General features: G+C 38.4%; 1 protein-coding gene across 4 annotated transcripts in view; it reads right to left on the bottom strand.

Moving 5' to 3' along the window:
- The window catches only part of LOC128011149 (AP-1 complex subunit beta-1-like), a 45,099-nt gene that overhangs the window by 4,914 nt on the left and 27,853 nt on the right, over positions 1 to 12,332 (bottom strand). For all 4 annotated transcript variants that reach the window (XM_052593301.1, XM_052593307.1, XM_052593292.1 and 1 more), the window contains 6 exons: positions 5,410 to 5,439; positions 5,054 to 5,197; positions 4,608 to 4,753; positions 3,765 to 3,894; positions 983 to 1,067; positions 557 to 643 (listed from right to left, as the gene is read on the bottom strand). In XM_052593301.1, the coding sequence (XP_052449261.1) occupies positions 557 to 643; positions 983 to 1,067; positions 3,765 to 3,894; positions 4,608 to 4,753; positions 5,054 to 5,197; positions 5,410 to 5,439 (622 nt within the window). The remainder of the gene's footprint in view (positions 1 to 556; positions 644 to 982; positions 1,068 to 3,764; positions 3,895 to 4,607; positions 4,754 to 5,053; positions 5,198 to 5,409; positions 5,440 to 12,332) is intronic.

The raw sequence follows: 12,332 nt of genomic DNA, 5'->3' as shown, positions 1-12,332 counted from the left end.
TTGTGTCTTTACAGTCTATATATTATTTTGTGCTGCTCTGACTTACTTTCTCATCATATTAATTTAATTGCAAGCTCAAATCTTTGCTAACAATGAAATATTTTGCTATAGAACAGGAAATTTATATATAGGTGTTTGCTGCATTGTTATATTAAAAACCAAGCCTCGTAGAGAGAAGAGTGAATCAAAATAAGAGTACCGAAGACCGAAGACACCCACTGTGCATTCATTAGCAATATCAACAAGAGTGTGTGCGCGCGTGTTCATGCCTGTGTGATTCACTATTATTTTATGCAAACCTGCTTCGAGTTAATTACACCCAGACATGCCAACAGATCACCACTGCACTTCAGAGACAGACCTCAACAGGACAGTGTGTTCTTTTGTAAGTCTGAGAGTGTGACAGTCAATATAATCCAAAGCACTGATAAAGGTAGAGCACTTTCCTCCATCCCATCTTTGCCTATTTGCTTCATTATCTTCATTTCATTCATGCCCATCAACCTCCACACACTTTACCCAATTCACTCATGCACAGCACATATTTCCCTCTCACCTGAGTTGAGGTGGATATCTTTGATTTGGAAATGTGCCTCGTTTTCATTTGGAATGTCTTTCCAGGTGGCCAGGAACACCTGACGATCTGAGAAGCAGAGGGACGAAAGGAGTTCATGAGAGAAGACACCAGTGGGGGAAAAAAAGAAGATTGATGTTCTACTGTATCTGAAACAGAAGGTTGTCTTGCTGCTAGACAGATGTTTTTGAATAAAGGCACCCCACAACAAGGACACTTTTAGACTGGTTTTTCAAGCACCATATTGTCTTGTCTAAAGATTTACAACAACATCTCTTGTGCACATAAGTCAAAACTTCAAAAATAAAACCCTAACAACACACAAAAAATAAGAACAAAAACAAAATAAAAATAAATCAAGGATGGACGCAAGGCTTATGTCCGAGGTGAACATAAATTCACACTCACCCATCTTTCCATCCTCTACAAAGAGCAGGCTGAGGGGATACTGGCAGCTGAAGTAGAACACGTCAATGTTATTTTTCACAGCTACCTGCAACATCGAAAAAGAGAGAGGGAAACACATTAGGACTGTGATTTAAGACATTGTGGCTGAGGACAAGGCTCTCAAACCAGTTTTTTAAAAGAATGGCATACACACACACACATACACACACACACGATGATAGCAGGGAAATATGGTCCTTTGATAACCTCTTTCTTTGACCTTTTGCTTCTCACTCTCTCTCGCTCTATTCTTTTGTTTAAGATCCTCTGTGGCTTTGTAAAGGTTGGGTTCAGCTTCTGTGTGTGGAGTTCATGTTTGCATGCCAGTATGTGAACTTCAAACATGCACAAATGCCTCAAAGGCAGTGCTTCACTAAGAGGATGGACGATGCCCACTGACAGTTTGAGAAAACAGAGTGAGTGTATCTGTCTTGGATAATCAGACTCAAAAACACCCATCCTAGTGAATCAGATATATTATATATTACTGATTGTCTATATTATTGTTATTGTATAAATGTAAAAAGTTGGTTTCTTGCCCCAAAAAACAACAATTAATTTTTGCATTGGAATGAATTTTAAAAATCAGCAAGAAAAAAAAAATAAAATCCAAAAAAAGTGCTTAAAACAAATACAACCCATCATTAATAAGTTTTTCCATTTTGTGCATTTGTAAGTTTTCAGCTGAAAAAAAAAAATATTTTGTTTTCATCCGATTATGGCTGTAAATCTTTTGCGAGCATGAGGAACTGAAAAGCACCCAGGGGAGCTTTTCTGAAAGCTGACAGCATGGGCACAGCATCCATCAGAACAGAGACTACACAGCCTCAGAGAGGGACAGACAGTCCCACACACACATCCAGATGTGCTACACTCCACTTCTGAATAATTCATCCAGCCAAACTGCTCTGAGCTGCACATACCGACTTCATCCCTCCCTTACTTGTCTAACTGCAGTTAGAAATACTATATTGAACCACCAGGCAAAATAATATGAAGAAAGACTGTACTGATGAAATCAGATGTGAAAACAGAAATCAATCAAACTTTTGTGTAATTGTCAAGAATTAAACCAAAACATCATGTATTACAATCTGTACCTCTTCTGTTAAGATTTATCTACAGTATTACTGGCCTTGTGAATAATGACAATGAGTCAAGCTACAGAAGAAGAAAAAAAACTTATTTTGGTCTATGAGTAACATTCACTTCATGTGATGCCACTTCAATAAATAAATGATCTATTATTGGCAGCCACGTGTGAAATTAATAATGCCACAAGCCTCTCTGGGACTGAAAGTATCAGCTGTTGTAATCCATGCCTGCAAAAATTGGAAATGCATGGTAAGCTAAAGCACGTCCAGATCAAATGAATGTCCTGAAGATTTGAGCTGCCTGGTATCCAGACATGTAGTTACATCAGTCCTGGAAAATGGAGATAAAATTCATGTTACCTCCTGTGATTCACAGTGATTAACAATGTTCTCCCTAAGCTGCGTGCATGGGTGGATGCATGCTTCTTACAACGCAACCACACAGAAGAAAAAGTAGCAAACCACTGTCGCGTTATTGTCAATATGGAGTTAGAACAGGGTTGAAAAAAATTAAAAATAATTTTTTGGGTAACAGCACTGTAAAAAATTATTTTCACAGGAAATCTAAAATGTGCAGAATTTAGTTACACCAAGGGTAAAATAAAAAATAAATAGCACATTAAAAGTTAAAAGTTGTGCACTTTTCTGTGTGTGCGCTATACAGGTCAGGTATAAAGAATATTTTTGCTCATGTGGCTGAAATGTCCTCCCAATAGAGAAAAGTTTTTCTCAGCAAGATAAAAACAATTAGAGAAAACACTGCTGACAAATCCTAGAATTATTATCATATGGCTCTCTTAGACACTAAAACCCCTGCTGATGACTTCAACGAAAGGCACAGAAAATTAGGAGTTGAAAATGAAAGAGACACATTTATGATTAATCATTTAATCTAACATATGCATTCTGAACACAACACTCACTAATCTAATCTCTCTCCAGGAAAGCTCAATGCTCGCACTTAATTAGAAAATGCCATTAGATGAAGCCTGTAGGGCTCTATAAAACCTTAAGACTGAAGCACAATCTTCTATTAATCTCCTTTAGGGCTCTGAGAGAGAAGAAAAGAGAAAACCCTCCTTCCTATATTTTTGAATTTGCTTCACCCAAACCAAAACCCTCCCTGAAGCTCAACACAATCTTCTCCCGGTTTAATTACTACCAATTATTGATTGAACTAGTCCAGAATGCCTATGCCTTCCTATTGTAGTCTGTGGGTTTTGTGGTATATTTCCCAATGCAGTCACTGGAGAGCAACATGAATGAGTCCACTGAGAGATAATCAGGCACAACTAATTCAGACCTATTGCTGTACTGCTACAAACCTACAACCCTGATCAATAAAGGACAGAAACGGACATGGATGCAGTAGGAGGAGAGAAAGAAAGGAGGAACCACTAATGATTTAATGAATCATTGACTTTTTATTTTGTACTGTTCTCTAAGGTCGACTATCCAGAAATAGCAAATAATTTTGGCAGATTGGCTTCCATATAAGCTGTTTTTAGACTAGCAAGAAAGTTTTGAGTTCTGGAACTTACAGGATGATTTTATAGTATAGTCAAAAGAGATGACCCCTTTAACAGCACAACATTCATTTCATACTGCACATGAAATACAACGCTGCAGAAAGGCAGTGGCTATATTACCTGCAGATTGTTGAGAGGTTCCATTTTCATGACAGGGCCGCTCGTGCTGAGAGGGAGACTAACGTCAATGGTCTGATTGGGGCTCAGAGGAGTCAGAACCTGCAGAGGCCCAGCAGGGGCGAGACCAAAACTACAGAAAAACAGAGAAATGCAGGTTAAATGTAGGTAATTTAATTTGTATGCATATTCATGCCATATTCAGAGGTGAAACACCAGTCATAGTCAATTTCTTCTGCAATGAGCCACCTCTCAATATATCAGCCATACACATTTTTCATACTCTAGCATTATTTTTGGTCATGGTGATATGTGACTGATTATATTTTGATGTGCTGTGCTGCAAAAGAGACAGTCACAATCAAAATGTGTCATTAGACAAGTTTTGGTCAATGAGTTTGCCCTCCAAAATGGTTTTTGCCAAATATTTTTGGTTGCATCACCATTTAAGACATTGTAAGTCGCTTTGGATAAAAGCGTCTGCTAAATGATTAAATGTAAATGTAACCAATATTTGGCTCAGGAATTGAACATTTTTGTTTGTTCGCTTACAATCTGTACATTTAATGCAGATTTACAAACAGAGGGACCTAGGAATAAGAATATCACAGCATATCCCTTTGTGTGAGAAAGCACCGTTCTATAAATCAATACATACATAAGGATATGACCTGCTTGTTGCCCTTGTATTGTAAGATCGAAGTAGAATATTTTACAGCATTTTACTTTCAGGCTTTTCTAAACGAGAGGTAGTTTTCTATACAGAATACCTCAATTGACTTGATATTGATATTCTAAAGTCTCTTTAGAATATCAGCATGTCCTTAAATGATCCCACTGACTCACCTGTTCCTGTTGAACTGAATGGCAAAGTCAGTCATAACACTCATGGCTTTGTTGGTAAGAGACAGATCCATCTGAATGATCCCACCGCGTCGGGCAAACGTCCCAGAAATCTCCAGCCCTTTACCCTTCATTGCCAGTAACCACACCTGAACCCACAGATAAAAAGGTTGAGCGTGTGGGGTTAAGAAAGATTCTCATTCTATGCGAGTTGCATTTCTAAGCCGTTTTTTTATATATATATATAATTAAAAATGTGCTCTGCATTCTGTTGGACTCCAGAGTCCACTATTGAACACCACAGCACATTTTATGTGCACACCCACTTAAGAGTCCAGGAAACACTGCTGTTTTACAAATGGACTTAAAGCAGGGAACCTGCTTATAAAAGACTGCTGAAGACATAACCAAAGTTATTTATTAAGAGTATTGACTGATTCTATACTTACAGTTTTAGGAGCAACGTAGGATCCTGTTGGCATGCCAACACCTCCACCAAGGTCAAAAAGGTCTCCCAATCCACCTCCAACAGCAGGAGCAGCGCCGAGAGAGGCAGGCATGGCTGCTGGGGCCGCCCCCAAACCGGCACCCATCTGAGCAGAGGCAGATGAGTATTACAAGCCATTACAACTGTTACAAGACCATCATGAAAAAGACAAATGAACTAAGATAAAAACATGGAGGAGGAATTTAACAGCTCTTTGATTAATGAAGGCAAACCCCTCTGTTGATGCTAATACTCCTCCAATGAAGCACATTCATCAAAGTCTGGGTGAACTTTGTTAAGAATCTTTCTCTAACTTACCGAAGGGCTTCCGCCAATGTCTCCTCCCAGCTGGGAACAGAGAGAGGACAAAAAAAAAAAAATGAGTGTAAGGATCAGTAGGCCGGAAAGATGCAGATAATTATGAACAGGTTGATGAAGGGGGAACAAGCTCAGTGGGTGAAAACAAGTCAATCAGCTGCCAAGGAAGTTGTTAGATGTAGTATACACGGTTTCTTTAGTCTTTAAGCTCAGCCAGGGTTGGGCAATATAAAGTGTCAATCGATAAAGATTCTGCTATTATTATATTAGTGTTTAATTTTACATTTGATTATTTTTAGGGGCCAAGCACCGAAGGTGCGAAGGCACCTATTGTGTTCGTTGGCGTTATTATTAGGGGCCAAGCACCGAAGGTGCGTAGGACCCTCTTGTTTTTGTTGGCGTTCTTATTATTAGGGGCCAAGCACCGAAGGTGCGAGGCACCTATTGTTTCCGTTGGCGTTATTATTATTCTGCTTCTTCTTCTTCTTCTTCTTCTTCCGCCGCAAGTCTATGGCAGCCCATAGAACCGATTGCGGGAAAGTTGTATAATTTGGCACACTGATAGAGGACAGTCCCAACATTAACTATAGCAAATTTGAAGTCTCTATCTCCTACTCTCTAGCGCCACCACTTGTCCAAACTTTCAATGTTTGTATGCTAATAACTTTTGAACCGTAAGCCAGAAAATGGAAATTCTTTTTTCCTCTGAATCCTTGGCTCATGCCAAGTCGAATGAACCCCAAAATTCAAAAATCGCAAGGTTTAGTTTTTTCGCTATTTTCAATTATTCGAAAAACCTACTTTTTCGAACTCGTCCTAGACGGTTAGTCCGATTGCCACGAAAATTGGCTCAGATCATCTTCAGAGCATGCTGGCAAAAAGTTATGGAATTCAAGTTGATTCGTCCAACTGTTGTCGAATGACACGTAAACAAATTTGAAGAAAAGCACGCAAACATGCACGTGAGGCTATATCCCGACAACGGTTTGTCATATTGAGACCAAACTTGGCGTGTGTTATAACAAGCATAAACTGAGACTACCTGCAGTGTTTCGACACAGCGCCACCTAGTGGTCAGGAGATATGAAAAATGCATATTTTGGCTTATAACTTCTGAATGGTTTGGCCAAAAATTACAAAACTGGTCTCTGTAGATTCAGTGCGTCATGTCGAGTCGATTGATATCCAATTTTCCCGTGTCGGCCATTTTAGGCGTCGGCCATTTTGAATTATGTTTCAAAATGCTGTATTTTTTGAACGCATCATCGTATCGTTTCGCAAATAATTACAAAAATATTTGGCTCCATGCCCTGAAGATACTCAAAAAGTTTGGTGGCAGCGCCACCTTGTGGCCAATAGTTATAATGAAATATCCCATAAATGCTAATAACTTTTGAATAAATTAGACTATTAAAATTAAAATGGCCTCCCTATATTCTGTGGGTCATGCCGAGAGCATTGATACCAATTATGCGAATATTGGCCATACTTCCTGTCCGCCATTTTGATTAATGTTGAAAACCTACTTTTTCGAACTCCTCCTAGACCGTTAGTCCGATTTTCACCAAATTTGACGTGTATCATCTTCAGACCATGCTGGCAAAAAGTTATGGATTTCGTGTCGATATATGAAACGGTTCTCATTAAGCGCATCAACGAATTTGTTGGAAGGGTGCCAAAATGCATTTGAGGCTGTATCTCTGCAACGCTTTGACATATTTACACCAAACTTTGTACGTGTCATCGCTACCTCACACTGACCATGCCACATAAATTTGGTAACAGCGCCACCTATTGGTCAAGAGTAATAAACCATTCATTACCCATGAATAATTACACTTATAAAAATGCTAATAACTTTTTAATGCATTAGCCTATTGCAACGAAACTGGTCTCAAAATATTCCCTGGTTTATGCCGAAAACATAGATACCAAATATGCCAGATTAAGCTGAACTTCCGGTCCGCCATTTTGATTTATGTTGAAAACCTACTTTTTGAACTCCTCATCAGCCGTTAGTCCAATTTTCACCAAAATTTAATCAGATGATCTTCAGACTGTGCTGACAAAAAGTTATGAATTTTGTGTCGATAGACAAAACCGTTTTTGCATACCACAGCGACGAACTTGAGGCACAATGACAAAATGACACTTGAGGCTGTATCTCTGCAATGCTTTGGCATATTGACACCAAACTTTGTTTGTGTCATTGAAAAGTCACACAGAGTACACCAAATTGACTTGATAACAGCACCACCTATTGGTCAATTTTGATAAGCCAGTAAATCATGCTACTAGAGGTTGTATTTATGATTTTTTTAGCCATTTCAATTACAATAATCCTAAAATTGCTGTTATTGCTCATTAATGCATTTGGTGTGATGCTCCATGCCATGCTTAGCTCCTACATTTGCCGTTGGAGTGCTTGGCCCCGTAATTGCTGCTTGCAGCTATATTTATTATTATTCTTCTTCTTCCACCCCAAGTCTATGGTAGCCCATAGAACCGATTGCGGGAAAGTTGTATAATTTGGCACACTAATAGACGACTGTCTGAACATTAACCGTAGCAAATTTGAAGTCTCTAACTCAAACTCTCTAGCGCCACCAATTGTCTAAACTTTCAAAAACTTGATGCTAATAACTCTTGAACCGTAAGCCACAAAATGAAAATTCTTTTTTCCTGTGATTCCTTGGCTCATGCCGAGTCGAATGGACACCGAAATTCAAAAATCGCAAGGCTTAGTTTTTTCGCTATCGTCAATTGTTCGTAAAACCTACTTTTTCGAACTCGTCCTAGGCCGTTGCACCGATTGTCACGAAAATTGAATCAGATAATCTTCAGACCATGCTGACAAAAAGTTATGGAAATCAAGTTGATTTCTCAAACCGTTTCCGAATAGCTCATGAACGAATTCTTCGAAAAGCACGCAAACGTGAACGTGAGGCTATAGCTCCGCAACGGTTTGGCCTATTGAGACCAATCTTGGTGGGTCTTATAACAACCATTCCCTGGGACTACCTGCAGTGTTTCGGCGCTGTGCCCCCTAGTGGTCAGGAGATATGAAAAATGCATGTTTTTGCTCATAACTTCTGAACGGTTTTGCCAAAAATCACAAAAGTGGTGTCTTTAGATTCAGTGCATCATTCCGAGTCGAATGATACCGAATTTTCCCAATTCGGCCATTTTGGGCGTCGGCCATTTTGGATTTAGTTGTAAATTGCTGTATCTTAAGAATGAAGTTCCGTATCGTTTCGCAAATAATTACAAAAATGTCCGGCTCCATGCCCTGAATGTACACAAAAAAATTGGGGGCAGCGCCACCTTGTGGTCAATAGTTATAACGATTTTTTCGAAAAATGCTAATAACTTTTGCATACATTAGCCTATTGTAACAAAGCTGATGTTGATAGATTCCTTGGGTCATGCTGAGGACACCGATACCCCATTTGTCAATTTTGGCAAAATTTCCTGTCCGCCATTTTGATTCATGTTGAAAACCTACTTTTTCGAACTCCTCCTAGACCGTTGCTCAGATTTTCACCAAATTTGATTAGGATCATCTTCAGACCATGCTGGCAAAAAGTTATGGAATTTGTGTCGATACACGTAACCGTTTTCAATTAGCGTACCAACGAATTTGCTGGAAAGATGCCAAACTGCATCTGAGGCTGTATCTCTGCAAAGGTTGGAGATATTTACACAAAACTTAATATGTGACATTGTCACATCACATTGACCACGCCACATCATTTTGGTCACAGCGCCACCTATTGGTCAAGAGTAATAAACCAATCAATAACCGCTAATTATTACATTTCCAATAATGCTAATAACTTTTGATTGCATTAGCCTATTATCATGAAACATGTCTCAAAATGTTCCTTGGGACATGCCGACAACATACATACCAATTATGTCATATTAAGCAAAACTTCCTGTCCGCCATTTTGATTCATGTTGAAAACCTTTTTTTTTAAACTCATCCTCAACCGTTTGTCTGATTTTCACCAAAATTGAATCAGATCATCTTCAGACCGTGGTGACAAAAAGTTATGGATTTCGTGTCAATGGACGAAACCGTTTTTGTACAGCGCTGCTTCAGATGTCAGGCATCTTCACAAAATGAGTCTGAGGCTATATCTCTGCAAAGCCCATTAGTGGTCTTCCAGTGACATCTAGTGGTCGTAAATGCAATTTATCATACAAGACTGTCTCTTTAACCTTTATAACTGTTATATGTTGTCTTAATTTCATTCCAAAGAAGCATACGCAATTTATGTATAATTTCACAGTCTAGATAATAGTACTGCACTGATTTTAAATAACCTAGATATGGCTGACAGTAAAAGAATAGAACAGAATTACAGACACACACAAACATGAAATGTTTAAACTAGTATATTAATACTCAATAAGCATGCTTAAACCCACACACAGATGCACACATTTTGTTATATATATAGATAATTAAAATAAATGATGGGTGATAAAACCTATTGCAAGTCTTCTGTTTTTATGGGCTTCTATGTCATTTTTCAGGTTTCATTGCAATCATAATCTGGCATAATTATAAACATTAGATATATCTGTATGAATAAATTGGTAAACTTTGACTCAATGTGATCTGAAATGCTTGAACAGTAATATTAAATAATAGTAATATACATTTTTTCTAGATGAATGCCTCAACAAGCCCATAAACTGTAATGTTTTAGTCTTTAGTGAGCTCATTAGTGGTCTTCCGGTGACATCTAGTGGTTATAATTGCAATTTTTTATTCAACACTGGGTTTTGAAGCTTTATAAATATTACAGTGTTCTTTTTTACCTAATCTCTGTTAAATTTTGCATGATTGTTTAGAAAAAATACAGATCTAATGCATGTGTGATTATATTACCCCCCTTTTTTTTTTTTTGCAGTTTAATGCCATTCACAACAGAAATCTTTTGTTTTTTAGGCCTGTTTAAATGTTATCTAACCAAAGGACAAAATACAACATATTTTTTCAAAGTTATTGATCTAGAGAGTCCTGAGAATATTACTGCAGTGGTTTGATCAAGACTGAACAAAAAACCAGGTGACCCAAAACATTCAAATTCGCGGACCAATTTTATGAAAAAGGCTATAACTCGGGAACAAAATGAGATATCTTCACCAAACTCAGAACTCATATGCATGAACAAAAACTTTAGTCAAATTATTATTTTTTCCATATCTGCCACTTGGTGGCGCTACAGGATGAAAAAAAAACTAAAATGGCTATAACTAAGCAACCGCTGATCCAATCAACTTGAAAATTGGTATGGCCCAATGTGGCATAAGTGCTCTATGAGGAATTTCACTTATCTTAAAAAACATGGCCGCCATTGGCCAAACAACTTTAAGCATCTATTTGACAAGGTTAATGGAAGTCGATCGGAACGAAACTCGGTGGGCATTTTCGACTCATTGCCCTAAAGGTCTGTAAGTATTTTGAAAGAAATTGCCCACAACATTGTCACCTCTCACAGAACACAACAAAGCGATTTGATTACAGCGCCAACTATTTTCCAAAAATGATAATGCATCATTTTACTGGAGTTTTACTGGCTGTTTCAATTACACTCTTCCAATAATTGCTTTTCTTACTCGTTGCATTTGGTCTGATGCTCCATGCCATGCTTAGCTCCTCGCTGTGGAACTTTTATTAACGATTTTCAGCCATTTCAATTACAATCATGCAATTATTAATTTCATTATTCATTGTTGCATTTGGTCTGATGCTACATATGCTTAGCTCCTGATGTTGCCGCTGGAATGCTTGGCCCCGTGATTGCTGCTTGCAGCTATATTTATTATTATTATTATTATTCTTCCGACTGGGGGTCTATGGCAGCCCATAGAACCGAATGCGGGAAAGTTGTAATGGTTTGACATTCTGATAGAGGACAGTGCCAACATTAAGTACACCAATTTTGGTGTGTCTAAGTCAATCCCTCTAGCGCCACCAACTGTCCAAAATTTCACTTTTATTTTGTTAATAACTTTTTAACCGTAAGGCCAATCAACAAAATTATTTTTTCCTCTGATTTCTGAGCTCATGCCAATTCGATTGCACCCTATCCAGTCATTTTTCGTCATAGAAATATGGCCGCCATTTTGAATTTTTTAAAAACCTACTTTTTCGAACTCGTCCTAGACGGTTTGTCCGATTCACACGAAAATTGAACCATATCATCCTCAGGCAGTGCTGACCAAAAGTTATGCAAATCAAATTGATTCGTCAAACCGTTTTCGATAAACGCTCTAACAAATTTTACATAGTGCTTACAAAAACAGTCGTAAGGCTGTATCTCGGCAACGACTTATCCTATTCAGACCAAACTTGGTACATGTCATAACAAGCATGACCTGAGGCAACATGCTGTGTTTGGACATAGCGCCACCTACTGGTCCGGAGATATGAAAAACTGCTCTTTTTGCTTATAACTTCTGAACAGTTTGTCCAAAAATCATAACATTGGTCTTGTTAGATTCAGGGCAACATGCCGAGTCGACTGATATCCAATTTTACCAATTCGGCCATTTTGACTGTCGGCCATTTTGAATTTTGTGCTAAAATGCTGTATTTTCAGAACGCATCAACGGATTGTTACAACACTTGGTATGGGTCATCAACACAATGTCCTGAAGGAGCGTGAGAAGTTTCGAAACAGCGCCACCTAGTGGTGATCTTCTTTTTTTAAATGCTTATAACTTTGGGTGTGGTCGACTTATTTTCACCAGACTCATCAAATTGGACTCCTGAAACCTTACCGAGTCCTACGATACCAAACATGCTAGGTTTCGCCTTACGGTTTGTGTAGCGTTGTGATTTAGCGCTTAAAAAACATTTGGCTATATCTTCGAAACCGCTTGTCTGATCGAGACGAAACCACCGT

Source organism: Carassius gibelio, chromosome A5 (genome assembly GCF_023724105.1).
Source record: "Carassius gibelio isolate Cgi1373 ecotype wild population from Czech Republic chromosome A5, carGib1.2-hapl.c, whole genome shotgun sequence".
Classification (NCBI taxonomy): domain Eukaryota; kingdom Metazoa; phylum Chordata; class Actinopteri; order Cypriniformes; family Cyprinidae; genus Carassius; species Carassius gibelio.
This window is presented reverse-complemented; position numbering and strand designations above follow the sequence as displayed.